Below are 25,980 nucleotides of genomic sequence, written 5' to 3'. Positions count from 1 at the left end.
TGACAGCTACAATGCTTACTAAACATGACTTTATCTGAAAGGGCTCTGTGACAGAGGACATGTAGAAAAAAAAAATGGAAAGCTTCAAAGGACTGTGCTTGTCTGTGCCAACCTGGATCAGAGTGACAAATGACTGCTGTTCATGATTGGGAAGTCAAAACAACCCAGATGCTTTCCGCAGAATTTCAGTTATCTTTTCTTCAATTACGTCAGTTCAGTGAATGCCTGGGTGACAGGGGAGTTTTCATCAACTGGCTAAAAAAGTGTGATCGCTTGCAAAACCTTAAGATAGGCCTCGTCTTGGGGTGTGTGTGTGTGTGGAGCAGTTATCCAGTGAGTGGGTCTCACTAACATTCACCTTGAATTTTTGCCCAAGTGCTACATCTTTGATGCAACCTATGGATCAAGGTGTGATTAAGAACATGAAGGGACATTACCAATCAACAATTGCAAACCAGATCATTGTTGCTCTTGATGCGAACCCCACAGATATTCAGACAGTCCTGAAAACTCTACATTCGCTAGATTGTGTTCATCTTTGTTGCCGAGGCACGGCAAGATGTAAAGCCGACAATTTCCAATGGTTTCAGGAAAGGCAAATATATTGTGATATTGAACAGTTTGACAACCCCCTGAATGATGCTCCACTTCAAGCAAGCATGGAAAAGGAGGACTTGGTAGCAGCTATGGATTTGCTCATATTCAGAGAGCTAACCGATGAGGAATTACTGAGCGCTGCAGCAAGGCCAGAGAAATGAGCTTGTGTTGATGAAACATTTCATAATCAAGAGGAAAATCAAGAGAGTGAGGATGATTTTGATGAAGATCCTCTGACAAACTCTGAGCTGTTGAAGGCTTTGAACAAACTCAGCACTTTTCACAGCTAGAGGGACTTGATGACAGGGTCTACAGGTCTTTTTGGGACATTATGACTGAGAAGAAGCAGAGCAAATTAACAGAGTTTTTCATCCAAAATGAGTGAGTTCATCCATTTCTAATTAATTTAGAAGTTGATACTCTGTAAATAGAATACACTGATGTGGAATACTACTCTAATTTAGGTAATTACATTATTATTTGCTTAGCAAATTCCCTTATCCAGGGCAACTTACAGTGCATACAAAGAATTACCGTTAAGTGGGAGTACAAAAAGGGTTTACAAATAAGAGCAAGCGGTTGTGTTTGTTGTCATGGTTGATGTTTGATTTTTTAAACATAAAAATAAAACTAGATACTTTTATAATCACTCAGTACCACTTTCTTGATACAGTATAGTAGTAGGCTACTAACGCAGAACAGAGCCCAGGTGTAAAATATGCAGTACCTATACTAATGTAATACTGTAGCAATAATAATAAATATGCTTCAAGTTGTTGCAATTCTAGATTGTTAGCACATACTGTAGCTGTTTGATGTATCAGAAGAAGCAGGCTGCCTTTGGTCAGACGACACTCCCAAAACAGCAATAGCTGCTTAGGAGCGACATAGCAAAAGGGCACCGATATGGTGCTACTAACAAATGTCTATGGTTGTTCCTTTTAGGCTATCTTCCAGTTTCACCAATTGTTCATTGATAACAATGGATATAGTGGAAATGTTTTAAAAGAGGATGTAACATGTGCTCTCAGATCTGTACTGGCCTCTTGTTAGTTTCCGGGGTGGAATTTATAGCATGAATTCTAACCAAGATGGTTTGAGATGATTGGTTGAGACCACTGCTCTTCTGAGATATCAGTGGCGCTGACAAGGTGCATCCTCTTAGGTCCCATTTGAGCTAGGGTGAGAGGAGAGATGTGTGTGCGTATTTTCCAAGAAGTTTGAACTAAACTCCCCAGCTTGGTCTGCCAAAGTTCAGTATGTTAACCCCATCTCCCCCCGACCCCCACTTCTCATGTGGTTTGGGTGAGTGCAGATAGGATGCACATGATATAGATTGTTTTGCAGGTTGCTATTATAGGTTATAATTTGAGGCTATAAGGGCTGTCTTTCATGTTGGCATTCTTGCAACAGTTTTAAAACATACAATACTTAAATAAAGCTAAGAGCAGTGATGGACACTAACAAGTTGAAAACAAACCATGGTCTATTAGTACATAGAAAGAAAGAAAGATCTGCTAGATTAGAACCCCTTAATATCAAAGGCAACTCAGAACCAAAGCAGAAGCTGAAGTTATTAAAAATATATTAAAATCTGAAGTAAGATGCAATTTTTTAAACAGCAAGGATAAGAAGCCACTGAATAGCTTACTAAGGGATGTGGTAAATTCTCCATCACTTTGGGTCTTTAAGTAGATCAGATGTCTTGCTACTTGATATGATCTAGTTCAACCACAAGTTATTGGACTCTATATTGGTCCCTTTCTGTATAGAGAAAAATGCTGCAGGAATTATTGAATTAAATTCTATGGCTTTTGCTATGCAGAAGGCTAGACTAGATGTTCACAAGTCACTCCTGTCCTTCAAGATCTAGAACATTTTACTTTGAAGTAAACATGGCATCTGTCACCTTTAGAGTGACAACTTCTCTGATCAGTTGAGTACTTAGGGAGCTCAAGAGAAGTTTTAGTAGCCTGTATCTGGTATCCTAAATAGAAGTAGCAGCCTGTTCCAAATTCATCGCTCTGTTCCTTCTTTGATAGAAGAGTTTAGAAGAGGAAGTTTACTGATGTTCTTCAGAGGTAAGAGAAAAGATTCCTGAACAGGAACTAGGAAGACAAAATAGATAAAGTGGTACCTCTGCTTTCTGTTCCTGAAGAGACAGGCTGATACAGAACATCTTCAATAATGAGGTGCTAAAGCAAGATAAGGAAGTAGCTGGGCCACAGTGGAGGCTACAGAAGCATGACAGCAGCATACCTAGTGCAATTTTAAAATCTTCCGTAACAAGTCCCTTGTCCCAGATATCCAGGAAACAGCAATAGTTTTGTTTCCAAGAAACTCAGGTCAGGAAACTACTCCTGTAAATTAATAAGGGGGAAACTGTATGGGAGGAGAGTTATGCATAGTTATCTAGCGCTTGACAGCCCTAAAAGGAGTTTAGACAAATACTAGGTGTTTCATAAGTATACTGAAGAGAAGATCACTCATAACTCCATTAGTGTTAATAGGAGTTGCAGTTATGAACATGTACTCTAACAAAATGATAAAAAATTAATGCATCAGGCAGAAACATATATCTAGCAAATAAAGCCTGTCTGAAGAATGACATGATTTTTTCTTTTTTTAGATTTCAAGAGACAGGGACACAGGATTAAAGTAGTTAGTAATACAGCTAACTTAATCCTTGTTCTTTGAATAATGACTTGCAACAGTTATTGTGAAAGAGGTAACCACAATTCAGTATGTTTGTTCCTTTCTGAGGCAGCTCTTGAGTAAAACTCTGTTTCTATATTGCAATAGCTTCAATTTAAGGACTAAACAAAATAATTAAATGATCATGCCATATTTCTAGAATGTCTTCTATTCAGAAGAAATAATATAATCTATAAACCTGACCGCATGCTGTCTACTTTAGAAGTTTGACATACATTTTTAGATGCATGTAGTCATTTGTATGGAAAGCATCATTTCACATTTTCTTTGTTAAATGCTGGATCATAGCAGAGATCGGACCAGTTCTTAGTTTGAGTAAATCTCCTGTGCAAGTCACAGGAAGTGACCAGCCCTAAACGCCCACATCTTTTATTTAAAAAAGAAAAAAGAAAAAATAGATGTCACAGAACAGATGGGCAGTGTTAGCGGGAGTTAGAACAAGAATGCTTTTGGAACATGCTTAGTTTAGCTAAGAGAAGAAGGATGGCAAGGTCATTATTAGAGTTGGTCAAAAAAGAAAAACCACAATAGTTTTGCTGGAAATTGAAAAAAATTGTCTCATTTTCATTTAAATTCCACCCTCCAATAATAATAATAAAATCAATAAAGCAAACCTTAAAAAAATTGGTTTTCAGTAAGAACAAGGGTTTTTCCTTTTTGTTGAAAAGCCCAGAAATTTTCATAAGTGAAATTTTTCCATGATGATTTGTTTAATGAAAAAGCTAATTTTGGATAAAAAACAAAAATACAAACCACCACCACCCTGCCCACACACTTCAGCCAGTTCTAGACACACTCAGCCACTCATAAGTCTCAAGAGTACAGTTTCCAAAGTCTATGTTTTTCTGTCTAGACTGTATGGTCAATATGGAGGAAGGAGAAGGAGAAAAACTGGTTTCCTCTCTAAATTACACACCTCTGAAGTCCAGTCAGATATTTTTTCCTTTGAACCCTCCACTAACAAGCTAAATGTAAGTAAGGAACCTAGATAACCCAATGCACCTGTCTCCAGAAGTAGTGTTGTAAAACTTAGGGCTTGCCTACACTTAAAATGCTGTGCTGCTGTAGCACTTCAGCGACAACTACCTACACTGACAGGAGACTGTCACATGCGTCTGATGAAGTGGGCCTTCACCCACAAAAGCTCATGCTCCAATACGTCTCTTAGTCCATAAGGTGCCACAGGACTCTGTCGCTTGCTACTGACAGGAGAGGTTCTTCTGTCAGCATAGTTATTCCACCTGCCTGGTAGGTGGTGGTCAGGTTGATGGGAGAATTTTCCCGTTGACCCGAGTGCTGTCTACACCAGGGGTTAGGTCGGTTTAACTGTCGCTCAGGGGATGTAGTTATACCAACCTAATTTCCTAGTGTAGGCCAGGTCTTAGTGGCCATAGCTAGATAGGTACAGCAGTACTAACCTTAGGCTTATTTTAACTGTGTGTGATTTAGTCTGTGAAGTAGGAGACGGTAACTCATTTAAGAGCTGGGCTAACACGCTTCTTTTGGTCTCAGTCCTTTCGAGGGAGTTTTTACTCAAGATTAAAAGGGTTACAACTATACAGCGCTGATAACTCCCCAGAGGATGTGAACAGGCACAGTCTGGGTGCATTAGCTTTGGAGAGGACCCCTTTCACACGAATGCAAGAGGGACTAGGAGCACAGAAGTGTTGTTCAAGGTCTGGTGTGAGGATGTCCACTGCAGAACTGGCATGCTTCAGCGAGCAGGCAGTACTGATACAGAAAGAAGAGACACCCAACTATTAAGCCTGGTCTAGACTAGAAAAAATTACATACTGCTGCAGGTTTTAACCTCAGCATGCCATGCTCCATTTTTGCTGTTAAAATGCCATGCCTGTCCCTGCTGTAACTCCATGGATTTTAGGGATCAGTTTGGCCAGCATCAGTTTACTTCGACACTAGAGTGACCAGGCAGCAAGTGTGAAAAATCAGGACAGGGGATGGTCGGGGGGATAATTGACACCTATATAAGACAAAACCCCAAATATCGGGACTGTCCCTATAAAACCGGGACATCTGGTCAACCTCTGATACCTATTTGAGCAGTGAGTAATTTTTCTACTGTAAGCGAGGCCTGGTCCACACTAGGATATTAGGTTGGTATAACTACATTGCTCAGGGGTGTGAAAAATCCACAGCCCAGAACAATGCAGTTAAACTAACCTAATCGTCAGCATAAACTGTGGTGGTTCGATGGGAGAATTCTCCTGTTAACCTAGCTACCACCTCTTGGGGAGGTGGCGTACTGACACCGACAGTAGAACCTTTCTTGTAGGCATAGGTAGAGTCCTCACAGAAGTGCCACAGAAGTGCGGTTGCAGTGTTTTTAAGTGTAGACAAGTGCTAAGTTTCCAACTGCTACAACATGGATGTGTCTTCAGGAGGAGCAGTGCTTAGAATTAAGAAGTGAATTAACAGACAAGAATTCAAGCCCCTCTGGGATGAAGATTTGAGACATTGTTTGGCGGAATAGGTGAGAGAAGGGAAGTGAAAGTCAGGCCTGTACTCATAGGAAATTCAGGCATGGCAAGGAAAGTCTCATCCTCAGGCTGCCGCTACCACAAAAACAAAGCAGAAGACTATATGTAGAAGTTTGTCTTCCCAGGTGATGACCCTGATTCAGAGGCAACTCTATTCCTGGGTGAGCTATTGAGATCAGGTCTGATCTAAAGTTTTCCATCCAACCTTTTGATACAAAGTTGGGTTTTCAACAATATGTACACCCCTCCTCCTCCCAAAAAGTGTCTGATTTTAGAGAAAGGTGGTGTTTTTTTTGTTATTATAGGGGAAATCTGAAAATCCCCAAAAAAGTTTATTTGGAAATGCTATAGGTTGGGTTCCCAGACCAACTACCTCATGATACAGAACCATCAGGTATTTTCCATATTTACCACAGCAACATAGCAAGAGAGGAGAATAGTGCATCATGGGATATGTAGTGTGGCCAAGGAGCTCTAGCCCATAAACAATGGTTGCATGGGATATGTAATCTGTAGTTTGGGTGAGGCACAGTGGTGACATTTCCAAGTCAAAAATTTGGTTTTTGAGTCTAAAGGTTTTTGGCTAATGAGTAATTTTTCCCACCACAGAAGAACCCTTTTCCCATTTTCCAACTAGCTGTAATTGAGATGTTTAAATTACACCTGAATTGTCAATATGGTATGTGGAATAGAAGTAGTTCAGGTTTATACAGCAAGTGTGGAGGAAAACACTGTTTTCCTCATGAAACCACTCAATCTATCCTTCCATTCAGGCAAGTAAATGCATAACCACAAGCAAATGAGAAATATACCAAAGAAGAAAGGATAAAATGAGGAGAAGTAGGGTATAAAATGGAGGGGTTCCATTTGTTTAAAAAAAATCTGCCCATCCTTTAATTAGAAAGCCCTTCATTGCCATATTTGGGGTTGGGAAGGAATTTTCCTCCAGGGCAGATTGGCAGAGGGCATGGATCACTTGCTGGAGGATTCTCTGCACCTTGAAGTCTTTAAACCACGATTTGAGGACTTCAATAGCTCAGACATAGTTTAGGAGTTTGATACAGGAGTGGGTGGGTGAGATTCTGCGGCCTGCGTTGTGCAAGAGGTCAGACTAAAGTCAGATGAGACCATTATGATTGTCTAAAGTCTATAATTCTAGGATTGTTATTAGTTCTGTCCTCAAGCATCATCTGAAGGCTACACCAAACACCCTCCCTTAGCTTTTTAGCTCTTCAACACCACCACTTCAGAAATAATGTGGCTTGAAGAGCAGGGTTACTTACCACAAGCTTTTTTTCACAAGTCTCGCTCACATTCACCTCAGGATCTGCTACCCATTGCAAAGTGGTCACAACAAGTTCCTCTGCTTCAGAGGCTTCCTCTTGCTGAAAAGATACATATTAATTCTTCAAATACTTAATGCTACACAATATCACCTAAGCAGGATATCAGACTATTAACAGTACTAGAGAAATTTCTCCAATAAATGATGCATCATAAAAGTAACTGACAGGAAGCACTGCCTCCAGATAATTGGATTCAAATATAGTCATTCAAAACTGCCTCACTTCAGGTCTCAATTATGAACCACTTTATGCACCTCGGCATGGGCTATTTATATCTCCAGTTTACTCTCTTCCCTTCACCCAGATTCTGCAGAACAATTACACTCCCCTCCCATACAGGAGAGTAGGCTGGGACAGAGCCTCAACTGTGCACGGCACTCAGTTATGCACTGGCCACCACAAGTGAGCCAGTGCAGCAGGGATAGGAATAATCACCAGGGAAAAGGCAGGAACCGATTACCGTAGTGAGGTGGAAGCAGGGGACAATCACAATTTGGTCCAATTCAGTCCCTCAGTTGCTCCTGGGACAGCACAAGTATGCATTTCCCTTTACTCCGGTCTTATGGTAACTCTAAGGTTCAGTTCTCAAGGCAGAAAGTGAGTGTGACATGGGGAATCTGGTTGATGATTTGTTTTAAATTAGAGAAGCCTTCCACTACAGGAAAACAGAAGGATGCTCCTAAGAGACCAGTTCTCTATCCATTGATTAATGTGGAAACATTGACTATGGGATGATTTGAAAAGACTAAAAATCTGAAAGAGCCCAACATTCCTATAAATAGTTACTTATGCAATATCATACCAGTTTTTGGATGGTAGCCTTAAAGTTTTCTCCCATTTGTTCAGGCCCTTGCAGTAACAATAGCACCTCTCGGTCCAATGTTTCGTCCAAAGCCGCCCATTCAATTCCAGCGAGCTATATATTTTTTAAAAAGCCAAACAGGTGTCCCTTGAGATCATTTGTATTATAAAGACCAGCACCAGTAATATATAGAACTGTTGGGAGTACTGCTGTGTTATGTTTACCAGAAGGTCAGAGTTACTGGGAATTTTAAGCCTATCAAGGCTGCAAAAATGCATCATGTCATGGATATTTAAGAACTAGAAATGTTGTTGGAATGGTCTGAGCGAGGTAGATCTCCTCACCCACCCACCCACAAAAATGGATAGGGTATTAGGAGTCCTGGAGTGACAAAGAATAGAAAGGAGTCTAGACCTGTTTCACACTTGTTTTAATAGGACCTCACCTCATGCTATTATCCTTTGACACAAAATGAAAATCTGAAACATAATATGGAGGCTCACTACAATGAAGGCTACTGTTCAAAACTTCTGCACAGGGAAATATTTTGCTTTCCCCTGTTAGATTACTGCCTGTCCAATTATTCCTCATGCTTTCAAGTCCACAGAAGGCACAGTGCATTTTAACATTACTTCATAGTCCCCTGCAGTCTCTTTCTGCAAATGCCTCCCTCACCTGGTTCGTGCACTCAGAAAATGGTAAAGTGACCAACAGACTCATCTCACTGACTAAGCTAGAGGCAGTCAGTGCTGTTAGGAAGGCTTTTAAAAGTGTAGCTGGACAAAGATTTCATTGCGCAAGCTAGTGGAAATATAGGTTTATATGCCATGGCAATGATTCCCTTTAACAAGGCTGTGTACCAGTAACAGAAGTACGAGCTGTTCCGGTCTGTAACAAGACAGTGCTGTAGGACAGCAACGGTGTAAGCTAAAGGAGGACAGTACTCTAAAGTCAGTCCTTCTAACATGCACAGAGCACCAAATCATACAGGAATGGGACTAGGGTTGCACTCCACAGCACAGAAGCTATTTTTCAATAGTTCTTTCAGAGCACTGGAAAGGTAAGAGTGTTGGTAGTCAGGTATCAATCTCTTGCCACAAGGTTGGTTTGACTCCAACCGAGGCTAGCAAGAACCAAAAGTGGCTCCCTTCAGATAGCTGTTCAGTCTAGCACATTCGTGTTCTCAACTGTCACGCGTCCCATAGAGTTGGAAGAGCTGATTTTTCAGTTCTCTGGCAACTGGAAAAAAAACTGGCAAATGAAATTAGAAAACTTCAGAAAAACTTGTTGAATAAAAAAAAATCCATTTGGGGTCAAATGAAATGTCGTTCATCCAGAAATATTTTGTTGGGTGCATTTTTATAGGATTAGATTTAAAAAACAGCTGGAGGAGGACAAGGAGCTGCCACCCTCCTTACAAAAACTTTTATCCCAGTGGTCAGGGTGCTCATCTGGGATGTGGGTTCTTTTGCTGCACGTAGAAGAGGGGTTTGAAGTTGGGTCTCCCATAGCGCAGGAGAGCACCCTAGCCACTGGGCTATGGGATATTCTGGTATAAGGCTCCCTCACTCTCCCCTATTGAAGGTTTTCTACTTTTAATAATCAAATAGTCATTGGAACAAGGACTTTGGTCTCCCCGCTTCTAGGAGAGTGCCTCAGTTACCAGGCTATGGAGTCACTTACTTTCCCTGGCCCAATGGACTATTCACGGTCATTCACAAAGACAATTCATAGTCATTCAAGCTCACAAGGAATAGCCACTGGGCCCTCTTCCCTTCCTCCTCTTTTATGAATGGAATCGAAGTCCTGAGAAGAAATTCCTGGCAAAGCTATTTATTGAATTTGCGTCAAGTTTGCAAAACAGTTTTGGGTTGACAAAACTGCATTTTTTTGATAAACTATTTGTGCAAGTGTCCACATTACAAAAAACACCACAACTGACACCCATTGATAAACTTAGCAGAGGCACCAAGATTTAAGTGACCTTAGATGCTGGACAGACTAACTAACGTCTCTACTTCCTTCCCATTCATTCTCCGCCCATGGGTATAGCCCTCCTGCATATGATAAGCTTGTGCTGCCAGTGTAGTAGTTGTCTGGTGACTTATGGACTTCAGGCCTATCTGTTCAGAATCAAGAGTCCCGTGCATAACCCACGGTAGTTTTGAGCCACGAGGGTCCTTCCTATGTAGGAAGTTATTAGTGGTGCAAGACATGTACATAATTTGAAGTGTTCAAACAAAGTTTCATACCTCTATAGATTGTTGAGCAAGTGCCAATTCACTGTGCAATGAATTTGTCCCTTCAAGGATGCTGCTGTTAAATTTGTATATCAGTGGGAAGTCTATGCCATTTCTAGAAGGAGAAAAGAACAGCAAAAATTTTACATAAAAATCCACCAAGTTTTTTTCCCTGAGAAAAAGGAAAATTACTGGAATTCCCAATTCAGATACTCACGAAATCAGCTCTTGCTGCATTTGTTGCATATCATTTACCAGTTTATTTTTTTCCACCCGTAATGTCTAGAATCACATCCAAAGAGAGTTCATAAATTCACTATGTTATACAGAATAAGAACTTATAAAAATTTGTATTTTTCTCAAATGCTCCCACAAGGAAAAGCCACTACTCTACCTCGATTACAGAGGAGTATTCCACAATGGTAGACTTCAGTTCTTGGATGTCCAAATCTCTCTGCAAAGGTTGAGTGGAAAGAGAGTTAGTGGCACAGAACCTAGTGGCTAGCATGCTGAAATGAAGTAACTGGCATTACTTCAGTTACACACTGTACATGAGACTCTCTTGCTTGACAAGTTAGCACGTTATGCTGTTAGAATTTGAATTGCAAATCATGATCTTCCAGAGCTTTACAAAGAGGACTGCTAGGATAGAGATAAGGGTAAAGAAAGGAAGGGTTTAATCACATAATAGTTTTATACTTTCTGTATTTGGAAATCCAACCAAATGTACATAGTTGTATTTGTGAGGCAATCCTAAATAGAAAGCAAAGTTTGGAGGCCTTCCCCACTCACTTTAGACCGCACCCTCTCTTCCCATTACTGATATTCTTCACAGCTTGTATATTTTGTCTGTTATTCATTTTTTTACTGCTTTTTAGAGATGCAAGTAGTAGGAGGTTAAATAAAAAACACAAGTGATTAGAACTTTCAGGTGGTTTAGTTCTAAAACGTATGTGCTTATAGCTGTGGGGTATTTTTAGTCTAAGGGTTTGGCTACACTTGCAGGTGTGTAGCGCTGGGAGTTACAGCTGTCTTCGTACAGCTGTGTAGGGAAAGTGCTGGTGTGTGGCCACACTCACAGCTACCAGTGCTGCAGTGTGGCCACATTTGCAGCGCTGTTGGGAGTGATGCATTATGGGCAGCTATCCCAGCGTTCAAGTGGCAGCAACGTGCTTTTCAAAAGAGGGGGGTGGGGTGGAGTGTGACAGGGAGCGGGGGAGAGAGAGGGGGGGGATTTTTGGAGCCGACACTGTGTATCAGCTCCCTGCCTTGCAAAATCTGAAAATTTCCCCGACCCCTCATTTACAAACAGCCTGCAGACCAGATAAGCAGCTGCTCCAACGGACTCCCTTTCTCTCCCCCGCCCCCGCTGTTTCTCTCCTCAAGCAAACACTGATCCCCCTGCCTGCCTCATTCACAGCAAGGTAGTGGGTTATCTCAATTGATTGTTCACAGTCAGTTACAGATTGATCACAGCAAACAGGAGCTGTGTTTGTTTTTTAGATAAGCAGCTCCCGGAGCCCCGAGTTCACAACAAAACAAAGAGAGGCATCATAACAAAACAAAGAGTAATTTAGTTAAAAGCATTCTGGGATATCTCCTAATACCCTGGAGGCCAATAACAGCACTGGTGTGTGGCCACACTTTACGAGCAGCGCTGCAGCACCAGCGCTGCAATCATTATACCCCAAGCAGACCCAGGTGTACAGCCAGCGCTGCAGCCAGGGAGTTGCAGCGCTGGATGTGACCTGCAGGTGTGGACAGTTACTAATTGCAGCGCTGGAAAGCCTCCACCAGCACTGCAACTCTCAAGTGTAGCCATACCCTAGACTTTTAACAAAACATGTTAAAAATTAACAATCCCCCCCCCCACACACACACTTAGCCTATTTCAAATACTTTAAGAGCACTGTACAGGAACTCAGAGATTGGGCCAAACTGAAGCTAATTACCAGCTGTAATGGGTTTCAGAGTGGTAGCCCTGTTAGTCTGTATCAGCAAAAAGAATGAGGAATAGTTTTGTTGTTTAAAAAAAAATATTTCCCAATGCTAATTTCTCCCCTACTGTTACTCACACTTTCTTGTCAACTGTTTGAAATGGGCCATCCTGATTTTTTTTTCCTTGTGATAAACTTTTTTCCCCTGCTGGTAATAGCCACCTTAATTGATTTGTCTCATTAGAGTTGGTATGGCAACACCCATTTTTCATGTTCTCTGTGTATATACACATCTTCCTACTGTATTTGCCACTTAATGCATCTGATGAAGTGGGTTCTAGCTCACGAAAGCTTATGCCCAAATAAGTTTGTTAGTCTCCAAGGTGCCACAAGTACTCCTGTTCTTTCAGCTGTAATTGAATGCTAAACTGTATTATACAGTTAAGCCACTAGGTGGCACTGTGTGCAAGATACCTCATTTTAAACAAATCTCAGCCATACCTACCAAAGTATTAAGGCATCTTAGGATGAACACATCTGGTGTGTTTAATAGGCAAGCTACGTAGCCAGTCTATATCTGGTACATAAGTTCATGACAGCAGTCACCACTACATTAACTACCCCCCTGAAACTTTGATGGCTTGGATAAACAAACCCCAAATTTATACCATGGCTGTTTCTGTCTTAAGGCTCTGTATGGAACAAACAGGTTGCATAAGGTTTATGAACAAAAGTTCCCCCCCACACTTTGTTCAGATCTCTACAGGTGTGGGCGCAGAAAAGAGGGCTGCACACATGCAAAATAAAAATAAAATCAACTAAGAGAAGCACTGATGCGAGTGTTTCACATTTCAGGTTTAAAATGTAGAATTAGTTAAAGTGGCAACTTACTGACAGTTTATATGGCTACGCATGTTTCAAAGATGTATTACAGTTACATTAACAGTTCACATACTCAGAAGCTCAGCTACAGAGCATTCCTTAAAGCAGAAGCAACATGAAATATTTTTGGTACACTGTCCCTTTTTACTATTATTTTAAAACCACAAGAATAGTTGTTCAAAAAAGTGAGGTTACATGCACTGAGAACCTATGCACCAATGAGCAAAGAAAAGGAAGTTGCTGAAAAAAAAAAGTCTATTCTAAGCCTGTAAGATCACCAAAACAAAACAGAAGATGGAGAACAGCTAAACTTTCATCCTCGCATGTTTCCTGTGGCTGCAGCCTGGGAGAATAGTAATACTTAGATGTTGCTGTAGTACATTTAACTGAGAATTGGTCCTACTCCAATACCTTTTATTTTATGTTAGTGGCATCATAGGGGTAGTTTACTTTGTGAATAGTAGCTCATCCTGCAAGTGTCAATGTCTCCAAGCAAATCATAATTTTCTCTAATATATTCCTTATCCAAAATTTAAAGTCAGTTTATGCAAGTTCCTCTGTGGATCAATCACTGCAGGAGTACTCAGTCCTCCAGACTGCATTCAAAATCCAGTTTCTATTTGGTCAGTTGACTGGGTGAACATAACCCATAAGAAGGACAGATTAAAGAAGGCACAGAGGCTTTGAATCACTTGAGCTGTAAATCAACAATTGAGGATATTTTAGAATTTTAAGTCTTTGCCATTCTAGAGAACATAAGCTTTGCCTGGGGCACCTTTCCTATGAATTGTCTACTGCAATATTTATTGAGTAAGTTACTTTTAAGTTGGAATCTCATCACATTTAGAATGCATGTGCAGTCCTTGTTGTAGAAACGTTGGTGGTCAGAATGTTTTCTGACCCAGCGATGAAATACATATTGACCAAGATTTTTGAAATGCACATCGGCTTGATTTGAGAATCCAAAAGGAGGCCCAGGATTCTAAATTACATTTGCATCCCCTATAACTCAAGCTGGGTTTTAAAAAGAGAAACCGAAGAGAAAATGTGTGCTCATAGGCAGAGATGCAATTTACCACATTTTACCCAGTGAGGAATAGCCCATGGAAGATCATTTAAATTGAAAAGTGATCTAAAAACTTTAAAAAAAAAATCCTAAAATGCTGAGATTAGAAGCTAAAGTATTGGGCATGCATGTTCTTCCCATCTACTTCAAAGAATATAGCCTGTCAAGTTTTTCTACCTCTTTTGGAGTCTGTTGTTTTTGCTGGATATAAACAGGCCCCTGTGTCTTTAGGGCCAGATTCCAATGCCCTAACTTATGTTGAGTAACATCTATTCCAGGGATCAGCAACCTTAGGCATGCGGCTCTCCAGGGTAAGCCCCCTGGTGGACCAGGCCTGTTTGTTTACCTGCTGCGTCTGCAGGTTCGGCCGATCGCGGATCCCACTGGCTGCAGTTCCAGTGGGGGCGGTGGGAAGCTGTGCGGGCTGAGGGATGTGCTGGCCGCCGCTTCCCGCTGCCCCCATTGGCCTAGAGCGGTGAACCATGTCCAGTGGGAGCCACAATCAGCCAAACCTGTGGACGTGGCAGGTAAACAAACCTGCCCGGCCTGCCAGCGTGCTTACCCTGGCAGGCCGTGTGCCAAAGGTTGCTGATCCCTGATCTATTCATAGCCCCAGTGAAGTCATGGAGTAAGGTACTATCGCACAGAAAGGTATTAAACTATTATAGTAAAATGGTTTCATTAGCTTTCCCCATAAGTTAAAGTGCCCCATGTTCAGAAATTTCGATCAATACAGTCGCGACACAAAAGCTACTAACCTTCAATAGACTGGCATCTTTATTCACCACAGTGTTCTCATAAAGGTGCACTCGCATCTGAAGGGAGGAAGAGATTAGAGAAAGGCCTTTTATTGGCATGCAGATTCAAGTGCCCCGTATTACAATTTTAGTCCCCACCAGGGCCAGCTCCAGACCCCAGCACGCCAAGCACGTGCTTGGGGTGGCGTGCCGCGGGAGGGTGGCAGGCGGCTCCGGTGGACCTCCCGCAGGCGTGCCTGCGGAGGGTCCACTGGTCCCACGGCTTCGGTGGAGCATCCGCAGGCGTGCCTGCAGGAGGTCCACCGGAGCCACGGGACCAGTGGACCCTCTGCGGACACGTCTGCGGGAGGTCCACCGGAGCCGCAGGACCGGCAGAGCGCCCCCCGCGGCATGCCGCCATGCTTGGGGCAGTGAAGTTGCTAGAGCCGCCCCTGGCCCCCACCAAGGGGGAAAGGGCATCATAAGCTTATATTGTGACCCAAAAACCTCTTAATGCCAACTAGCAGGGAGTGGGGAGGGGTGTAGAGGAGTTACAAGAGTCTCCTGAGTCCAGTGTGTACATATTAGTTGACCACAGAATGTTATGTGAGGTCTCAAATGAAATCCAGTGTCACACTGGTCATTAATATAGTTGTGAAAAGTATGTGTGAATGCTATGTCAGAAGTTCTGTCTATATACTGAAAAAAATCTGTGTTAAGATATTAGTCACTAGCAAAGGTGGAAAAAAATAAATACAGGTGTTCAGGAGGTAAGGAACATGCATCTCTCTGTTGGGATGTAAACTATGCATTGTAAACTAACACAATGGATGCCCATTTCCATCCAAAGTCAGATGTTAACTAAGATGTGAAATCAACAGGAGAGAAGCATACAGAAGAAAAAGCCGGGGTGGGGTGGGGTGGGGGGGAAGAGAGAGAGAGTTGTCCTGTTCATGAGTGAAGACAGTGAACTTTGTATTTCTAGAAGGCAAAGACTCCCCCCTGTTATCCTGCACCTATGAAAGTGGGGTCTCCTCCAGCCTTGGTTGAAAGTGCTGCAGAGAATTTTGAGCGAGAAACTTATTTAGACAGGAGGTTAACCTGTTAGCAATCTGAGTCTCTAGAAAGCGTATTAAGATTTTGATATACATAGAACTATTGGTTTCCAATATTTTGATTCAAGATCTCCTAGATCCCTAGTCTTTGATAATAAACTTATTCTTGTTGCCACCATATATCTGAGTGCTTTGGTTTAAAGCAGAGTTCTGGTCCTAAGCTGAGTCATACAAGCTAGCACCTGCTGTTTCTTTGGGAACAGGATACCTGGTATTTCTGAGAGTGTTCAGAGAATAAAGAACTGGACACTACATGGAATGCTTGGAGAGGGCTCAGGGGTTGGTGTGGGCCATTCACTAACCGGTACCGAGGGAGCGAGGCTGGCAGGGGCCTGGAGGTAGCTCTTGCTTTGCCAGAGGCTGGTTCAGAGCAGGCACAGACAAGGCTGCCTAACGCTAAGAAATGCCTCACAACCCTGGGGAGTGTCACATTTATGAATTATCAATGGAAGTTTTACTCCTTGTTTACAAGTTGTGTGGGATGACACTGCTTGGACTCCTCTCACTGTGCCCTGAGGGATATTTTAGATCACAGTTATGAACAAAATACAGAATCACAGAAATGCGGGGCTGGAAGGGCGCTTGAGATGTCATCAGCTCAGCGCCCTGTGCTAAGGTAGGACCAAGGAAACCTAGATGACTCCTGACAGGTGTTCGTCCAACTTGTGAAACCTCCAATGATGGAGGTTCATAAGAACAACCTCCCTTGGAAGCCTATTCCAGAATTAAGCTATCCATAGAGTTAGAAAGTCCCCTCCTGCCTCAATATCCAACCTAGGTCTCCCTTGCTACAGATTAAGCCCATTACTTCTTGTCCTACCTTCAGTGGACATTGAGAACAATTGATCACTGTGTCCTCTTTATAAACAGCTATAAACTATTTCAACACTGTTACCAAGTTCCCCCTCAGTCTTTCACAAGACTAAACATGCCCAGTTTTTTTTTTTAAACCTTTCCTCATAAGTCAGGTTTTCTAAACCTTTCATCATTTGTGTTGCTCTGGAGTCCTCTAGGAAAGATGTGGACCACTTTGGACTCCCTCCAATTTTGGTGCCCAGAACTGGACACAATACTCCAACCGAAGCCTCAACAGTGCTGAGTAGAATGGGACAGTTATCTGCTGTGCCTTACATACAACACTCCTGTTAAAACATCCCAGAATGATATTAGCCTTTTACAACTACATTACATTGTTGACTCATTCAATTTGAGATTCACTATGACCTCCCAGATCCTTTTCAGCAGACCTCCCATCTAGCCAGTTATACCCCATTGTATAGTTGCATGTTTGATCTTTTCTTCCTAAGCGAAGTACTTTGCACAGGTCTTTATTGAATTTCATCATGTTGATTTCAGACCAAGTTCCCCCATTTGTCAAGATAGTTTTGAATTACAATCCTGTCCTCCAAACCAGTAGCAACCCCCTCAGTTTGGTGTCATCTACAAATTTGTATAATACTCGTCTCCACTCCATTATCTAAGTCATTAATGAAAATATTGACTAGAAGCAGACCCATGACTGACCCTTGTGGGATCCCACTAGGTACTCCCCTCCAGTTTGACGATGAGACATTGTACTCAGAGTAGTTATCAGTCTTTCATCCAGTTTTTCCACCTGCAATTCTTTAATCTCTAGACCACATTTCCCTAGTTTGGGTACAAGAATGTCATACAGGACTGTCAAAAGCCTTTCTAAGCATCAAGTTTTTATGTGTACCCCCATCCAAAGCTTAGTAGCCCTGTCAAAGACTACTTGTTCTTGACAGACCCAGGTTGGCTATTACTTAAAACCATATCATCATCTAGGGTCAGTGACTCTCAAGCTTTTCAGACCACTGTACTCCTTTCAGAAGTCTGATTTGTCTTGCATACCCTCAAATTTCACCTCATTTAAAATCTACTTGCTTACAAAAAAATCAGACAGACATGCCACCGCACACCATTATTGAAAAATTGCTTACTTTCTCATTTTTACCATACAATTATCAAATATTTATATGCCAGTTGATTTATTGTACTTACATTTCAGTGTATAGTATATAGAGCAGTCTAAATAAGTCATTGTCTGTATGAAATTTTAGTTTGTACTGACTTCACTAGTGCTTTTTAGGTAGCCTGTTGTAAAACTACGTAGATATCTAGATGAATTGATGTACCCCCTGGTAGACCTCAGCATGTCCCCTGGGGGTATGCCTCCTCCTGGCTGAGAGCCACTGCTCTAGGTGCTGATCTTGTAGCCAACCTGGAGCATTAAAAGTCTTTAAGTCATAATCTATGTAACTATTTGGCATGAACCAAGAGTCTGCAATAGTCATGTGTAACTTTAGTTGAGACAAGTGCTCAGGATAAAAAAGGTTCATTCTTTTTCCGCAATATTTGTTGTGATATTTGCTTAAGCTTTAAGAGAGCTTTGAAACGCCCACAGACACATGCATTCCCCTTAGCCCATCTACACTGTGCTTTACTTCTTTTTATTATTTCATTTCTAGCACGGTGACCTTAACTAGTCTAGTACAGACAAGAATTCTTCTCAATGAGGTTGCAGTGAGGTGGAGAAGAAATAAAATAGTCCATCAGGAAGACTGTTAGAACCCAGATAGCACTATCCATAATCCAGGTTGTTACCAGCACGTCACATCTTGTGATGGCCGACAGTGTCAGAGAGCTGTGGAACTCAGAGTAAATAGAGGGCTAGTTTGGTGAGCAGTCTCTTATCAGTGATGATGAAGTTTAAATTTAAAGTACTTACTTGGAGCTCAGCTGCACCTTTGGATAGCTCCACAATCTTCTTCTGAAGGCCATCTGTATCCAAGGCATTCCTAATATTCTGATCAAAATGCAAACTATTAGACATAGCAAAGAAGAGTTACCAAATACACAGCTACCTCGATATAACGCCATCCGATACAACACGAATTCGGATATAACGCAGTAAAGCAGTGCTCTGGAGCGGCAGAGCTCCACGCTCTGGTAGATCAAAGCAAGTTCGATATAATGCGGTTTCACCTATAATGTGGTAAGATATTTTTTTGGCTCCCAAGGACAGTGTTCTGTCGAGATAGAGGTGTACTATTTTGGATGACCCGTTGAGAGAGACGGATAGTAAGATTTCCTCCTTTCAAATCGCTCCTTACTGACTGGCCCCTCCAAAATACTCCAATGGGGGTGGGGGGGGAGGGGAGAAAGAGATGATCAATATCCTCACACCATGCAAACCCTGCCTCCCTCCCCCTCCCCCCCACCCACACCTCTGGCCTTATAATGTGGACACCTACAGTGTCTACTGCATAGAAACCAAACCGGCTAGCTCTGGCTGCCTGCTGCCCAGCAACACTGATCTTTCCAACACAAGGTGCTGATGTACTTTTATTGGCACTCTCTCTATGCCAACACAATCCTGAGTTTTGTCTTATTCAGGAAATATACTATAAACTCCCCCCATTCAAGGCTGCACTTGGATCAGGTTCCCCACAGTACCACCCCCATCACTCCCCAGAAGCTTTAGGCAGCTCTTGAAACTTTGAAAGACAGTACACTTTGGAGCGATTCCTAGACAGCAACCTGTCTAGGCACACCCAAGCTAGCTTTAATTTACCAACCTATGAATAGCAGTGAAGCCATGGCAGCATATGCCCACCTGGCACTCTGGGTACATACTCAGGTGACTAGCCCACGCTGAAGTTTGTGCTGCTATGGTTTTGCTATTGTTAGTACTTACAGTAGCTACACTAAAGCTACTGTGGGTCAGTCTACACATCCTGCAATCACACATACCCCTGCATGCCCACCTCCCCTGCAGTGTTAGCCAACACACATTATGCATATAATATAGTTTTGGGAAGTTATATTAATGTATTATGCTCTTCCCACAATTCTTGTCACCCACGTCAAGTATCCCACAACACTTTACAAAGTTGACTTTAGCATTAGGCAATAGGAAGCCTGTAAAAGCCAAGATATATGAATGTCCTAGCACAGCTTGGGATGTACCGCTACACCCAATGGGTTTGGAATGTGGTATCTAGAACAGAGATAAGGAAAGGTACAGAGCAACAAAATAAGGAACTGGTCAGTTGGATCTTCAGTGACAGTGCTTTTTAAACTTGAAACAGCCATAATATAAATGTAAATGGTTTGGGGCTGCATCTTTGAAGCACACCTTCTGCATAAGGTGAACATGCTGCAAGAGAAGATTAGCTTCACAGAAAGATAAGTACATCTTTGTATCATTCATTTTTGTTTTTAAGACAATAAATTTGGCTGAGTTTGCTTATTTGGTCTCTTGAACATTTCTCATAGTGAGCCACAAGTATAGTCAATCAATTGGCTATACTATTAATTAACAGCATGGACATACTCTTAGAGGTTTGCAATTGATTGGACAAGTGACATGTTTTGGAAGTTCTATTGAGGGGCCTGGTGAAATAGCACAGGACACAATTCTCTGGCTCTGTGAGATATTTCTTCTGTTTGTTGCACTGTGTCTTGTGGGTCATTAGTCCCTATGGCATGTTCCTCTCTCCCTTGGTTCTCTCTCTCACACACACAAGCCACACTTTTCAGGAAATAGAATATTTTATAACAATATAATTTACTTATAATGAAATATTAACTACCTTTGTCTTGATCTTCATATTTCCCTCCAATCAGATACAACAGCAACCATTTTAAAATGAGAGTGTCATAAACACACTCTACTATCCCCCCAAAACACCATTAAGCCATGATCAATTATGCAGACTTTTGGGCCGTCTCTCAACATAAATAGGCCACAGCCAGTGACAGACATATTGACGGACAGAAGTCAGTTACTGCCTTTTAGCTGGGGTGAACACTTCCACCTAAAGTTCTTAATCCAGATCTTAGTTGAGTGGTGAAATAGAAGTGCATGTTATGGGCAAGAGTTTAGATGGACACTATTTCAGTGTTTGGGCTATCTGGAGTTGACATCTTTGGATCCTCCGTAGTAGGGAACCACCACCACCGCTCTCCCCCAACAAACTAACCCTTATTCTCCCTCATCTGCCAGATGAATCTGAAATGTAATGTCTCTTGGAGACTCATGACTCACTACGAAGTTTCTGTTGTAGAACATAACCAGTGTTGCTATGTAATAGCTCAGGCTTGAAAGAATAGAAAAATTCTATTCCTCAAATGCTCAGTTTAACTAGAGGAATACACGTACCAGTAAAGTTTATATATACTGTACCTCTTCCTGAAGAGAAGAAATCTTGATGATGAGAGACTGATTCTCTTTTTCCTGGTTAAGGAGAATACAGGAAGAGTCAGCTTGCCATGTTTTAAAGGTAGCATTGTTTATAATAGTCATAGGATACTATCAAATTACTTGGGTGACCTTAGTTTCAAAGCTACTCTGCCTTGATCTGGTGAACCACTAAGTTAAGGAGCCACACAAAAAAAGTCAGATGGCTAGAATGACACTAGATGATTTTGGCATTGTTGGAATAGTGCAACATAATAATGAACACTGTGACTAATATAGTCTACTAAAGGATGTGGCATATGTGACATTTGCGGTAGTTTCCTGTAATAAGGTGAAAAGTGTAGCAGGCATCTTCATATTGTTTTTTCCCCCCCATGTCCCCCCACAATTCTAGTGGAGTCCCTTTTTTGGTTGCACAATGAAACTTTAGTAGTTCTAGTCTATATCGACAGGCATCATACAGCATGGGGAGAACTTAACTGACCAGTGCTCCTCACTCAGCATTATGGGGGAATTCATACCTCTGGAGGTCAAGAAAAAGACCTGAGCACTGCTAAAGAAGGACTTACATCTCATACTAGCTATCTGCAGAAATCTCTCTCTCGGGGAACCAGAGAATGCCAGTCTAAATTGCAGACTCCACAAGAGCTGCATAGAGCACTAGAATTACTAGAGGAACGTCAACTGATTTAAAGATAGGTGTGGCTACAGATTACAACACCAAACATTCTGCAAATTTAGTTGTATGCAAGACCAGAGGATTTTTTTAAGTGCAGATAGGGACAGTTGTAAGTATTTCTTAATGATTTACTTCACTATAAGACTTGAAATTATAAAACCTTCCATTTGAGGATCTCAAAGTGCTTTATGAACACTAATGAATTACATTTCAACATTTTAGAGAGGTATTACTCAGATTATACAGGTGGGATAGTGAAGTTTCTTCTCACACCAGTTTTATACTGGCCTAATTCTACTGACGTCAGTGTAAGTTAAAGGAGAATCGGGCCCCGAGTGTTTTGCCCAAGAGCCATACAAAAAAAAAAAGTGTCAGCAGAGCCAGGAATATGAACACAGGCATTCCTAATACCCACTGCTGTGCTTTAAAAGGTTAGTCTTCCTCAACAATATCCCTTCCAGACAGTATTAGAGAGTGTTACATGGAGCAACAAAGCTGCAAACAAAAGTTTATTTCAGTCATTGTGCCCCAGATTGAGAGGTTGTAAAAAGGCAGTTAACATATCAGAGGCAAAGACAACACAAGAGTTTTATTTCCAAAGCTACATGAACTTCCAGCCATATTAAGGGAACATAATTTCCTGATTTTATAATGGTAGGCAGCTCATTCCCTCAGTACAGCTTCTTACTTTTATATATTATCAGAAGACCTACTAGCTGTTTATGCTGGGTCACAATATTGCATCTTTTCTCTTCTGAGATGTTCAGGCTAATTTTCATTTCTTCCAGTTCCTCCTTTAATGATTTAGCTCTCATAACAGTCTGCTGGGCACTGCAGAAAGAAGAATCCAGCAAAGCCACAGGCATTAGATTTTTAAAGCTTATTATGTACATAGTATTTTTGGACACAGTAAGAGCCCCCAGGGACTCATCCTCGTTGGCATGCTTTAAGGCAGACTGCAAGAATCTGCCAGTTGAGTTAGGTTTAAGCTTGCACTTTGGGCTAAGGAATGACCTTTTATGGAATTTTTCATTCCTGTCTATTTCAGCATCCCCCTGCCATGCCACCTGGGTCTGTGCTGCTTCTGTTACCTTCATTCAGCCAAGGAATAGTCAATGGACTGCCCCTGAGCACTTACAACAGGCTTGCTCTTGGATCACATCTAACTTACAACTTATAATCAAGTGCATAACTAGTTACAAGCAGAGTCTGTTTTACGTGTTTGTTAGTTTCCATGGTCACTAACTATGTTTTGTTCCTGCCAGAGGCCTACAGTGAAAGTCATTTGTCTGTAATATTATTTTGCTCTGTTGATGGGATCACCTAGCTGGGCATGTGTACGTGGTGTGACTAGAACCCCTTCCTGTTATCTCTATGCAGACAGGACCTCCCCAAGCACACTGCTGATATATGGCAGTTACCACTCCTTGCAACAAAGCCTGATGCCAACTCTGTCCACATATCTATTCAGTGACACTATCATAGGACTTAATCACATCAGCCACGCCATCAGGGGCTCATTCACCTGCACATCTACCAATGTGATATGTGCCATCATGTGCCAGCAATGCCCCTCTGCTGCATACATTGGCCAAACCAGACAGTCTATATGCAAAAGAATAAATGGACACAAATCTGACATCAGGAATCATAACCAGTAGAAGAACACTTCAACCTCTCTGGTCACTCAGTAACAGACTTAAAGGTGGCAATTTTGCAACAGAAAAGCTTCAAAAACAAACTTCAAAGAAAAACTGCTAAACTAGAATTAATTTGCAAACTAGATACCATTAACTTGGGCTTGAATAGAGACTGGGAGTGGCTGGGTCATTACACAAATTGAATCTATTTCCCCATGTTAAGTATCCTCACACCTTCTTGTCAACTGTCTGGAATGGGCCATATTGATTATCACTACAAAAAAGTTTTATTTCCTCCTGCTGACAATAGCTCATCTTAATTAATTAGCCTCTTGGAGTTGGTAGGGCAACTTCCACCTTTTCATGTTCTCTCTGTGTGTGTGTTTTCATTCTTACTATATGTTCCATTCTATGCATCTGATGAAGTGGGCTGTAGCCCACAAAAGCTTATGCCCAAATAAATTTGTTAGTCTCTAAGGTGCCACAAGTACTCCTGTTCTTTTTGTGGATGCAGACTAACACGGCTGCTACTCTGAAACCTACCACTTTGGAGGTCTTTCAGGCTCTGTCCTCTCTGTGGAAGTACCAGAGAGAGGACCCAGACCTACAAAAATCCTAGAATTAGGCAAAGTCCCAGTCTCCAGAACTAATGAGAGCCACAAAACCCGCTCTTGGTTGACAACTAACCCTGAAAAATATTCCGAGCTGCCCAAATTTCTACCTCTGGGCACACACACTGCTGCCTTACTGTAGGTGTCCGGACACCTAAGCCCCTGCCCAGTACGATCTGCAAACTGAAAAGAGATAGGCAGAGGGGTCTCTTGTGTGTCTGTGGGGTCCAATATATTTGGCATGCGTGGAACTTGCTTCATGGTACCCAGAATGGCGGAGAGGGTTGGTACCTTTAGCCCAACAGTTAGGATTCCCACATCTTGGGTGGGAAATCCCAGTTCAGATTCTCCCCACGGATAATCAGAAGGGATTTGTACAGGGGTTCCTCACCTCTCAGACCATAGGACTATGACATATGATGTAGGTCATATTCTGATTCTGATGTAGTTCATATTGAAGTTGTTCTGCTCAGGGGTGAAAGTAACTTAAAGGACTTGCTGGTACTCCAGAGTCCTGCAGAGGGGGAGGGGCCTCAACCAGAAGAGGCATAGCCTCTATCGGAAGAGGTGGGGCCTTTAAATTCCAGGGCTTTTAAATCAGGATTTAAAAGGCTCAGGGATTCAGCCGAAGCTAGGGGCTGGGCCCTTTAAATCACCCCCAGAGCTACCAGCTGCAGAGGCGGCTGGGAGCCCTGGGGTTTGGGCAGGGGTGAAAGTAATTTACATTTCTTACCCATATGGTCCAATCACAAGCAACCCACCTCTCCTACATACTTCATGGATCCCTCCCATTGCATGACAGAGAGAAAATAAAGCTACTATTACTACTACCAGTACTGTCTGTAATAAAACTTTACTATTAGAATAAGCCTGAAAAAGTGAAAACTCACTGTCACATTTTTCTCCGTGTCTTCCCTCCTCCTCCAGCCAGGCTGCCGACACTAGGCTCCGTGCTTTCTCCCTGGCACTCAGCAGCTGCAGGGGCTTCCCTCTAGCTTGCAGCAAGGAGACTGGCTAAGGGAGGGAGAAGCCTGCCTCCTGCATAAGAACAGTTTAAACTCAGCTGTTCCCTGCATGGTTCAGTAACATTTCAAAGAGGATCTGCAAGCAGTTTGGACATCACAACCATGATCCTCTGCTGGGGAGGGAATGGGATAGATTTGAACTTGGAAATGGTTCCTGATTTTGATTGCGTTTTTTGTCTATAGGAGATCCCCTCATCCCGGGGGCAGAAAAGAACTGCCCCTGCCATGGTCACACACCCTCTCCCCCCAACAACTGGGAGTGAAATTAACAAGGATGCCAGAAACGGCTTCTAACCCTGGGGGTTGAACTGTGCAGAGAACAGCTGAGTTTAAACTGTTCTTATGCAGGCAGCAGCAGCAGGCATCTCACCCAGTGTCCCTACTGCAAGCTAGAGCCTAGAGGAGAACCCCTGCTGTGGGAAGGGGTGGGGAGGAATGCAGAGCCTTGTCTGCAGCCTGGCTGGAGGAGGGGGAGGGAGGAGATGAGAAACCAATGTGACAGTGAGTTTTCCCCTTCCACCTGCTTTTATTAGCTCTGAATTTAAGCTGTGCAGCCAAATGCTTGTATTTGTTGTGCATATTAGTATTGGAGAGAGATCCCCTCATCCCGGGAGCAGACAAGGACTGCCCCTGCCATGGTCAAACACACCCTCCTCACTCCCCCCAGCTACTGAGAGTGAAATTAACAAGGATGCCAGAAACCACTCCTAACCCCGAGGGCTGAACCACTCAGGGAACAGCTGAGTTTAAACTATTTTTATGCAGGGGGCAGGCTTCTCCTCCCCTCAACCAGTCTCCTTTTCTTACTGGTCCTCCGTACCGGCCTGTACCGGCTTACTTTCACCTCTGGTTCTACTTTAAAAAGA

General features: G+C 42.3%; 1 protein-coding gene across 4 annotated transcripts in view; it reads right to left on the bottom strand.

Annotated features, from left to right (window-relative positions):
• IRAG2 (inositol 1,4,5-triphosphate receptor associated 2) overlaps positions 1–25,980 on the bottom strand; it is a 65,827-nt gene that overhangs the window by 31,013 nt on the left and 8,834 nt on the right. For 3 of the 4 annotated variants that reach the window (XM_044993624.1, XM_044993633.1, XM_044993651.1), the window contains 9 exons: positions 22,552–22,669; positions 21,145–21,195; positions 18,685–18,762; positions 14,842–14,898; positions 10,593–10,652; positions 10,416–10,480; positions 10,211–10,313; positions 7,959–8,072; positions 7,094–7,195 (listed from right to left, as the gene is read on the bottom strand). In XM_044993624.1, coding sequence (XP_044849559.1) covers positions 7,094–7,195; positions 7,959–8,072; positions 10,211–10,313; positions 10,416–10,480; positions 10,593–10,652; positions 14,842–14,898; positions 18,685–18,762; positions 21,145–21,195; positions 22,552–22,669 — 748 coding nt within the window. The remainder of the gene's footprint in view (positions 1–7,093; positions 7,196–7,958; positions 8,073–10,210; positions 10,314–10,415; positions 10,481–10,592; positions 10,653–14,841; positions 14,899–18,684; positions 18,763–21,144; positions 21,196–22,551; positions 22,670–25,980) is intronic. The other variant, XM_044993642.1, reaches the window with a different exon arrangement.

Source organism: Mauremys mutica, chromosome 1, assembly GCF_020497125.1.
Source record: "Mauremys mutica isolate MM-2020 ecotype Southern chromosome 1, ASM2049712v1, whole genome shotgun sequence".
In the NCBI taxonomy this organism is placed as follows: domain Eukaryota; kingdom Metazoa; phylum Chordata; order Testudines; family Geoemydidae; genus Mauremys; species Mauremys mutica.
Note: the sequence above shows the minus strand (reverse complement) of the source record. Positions and strands in the feature narration are given on the sequence as shown.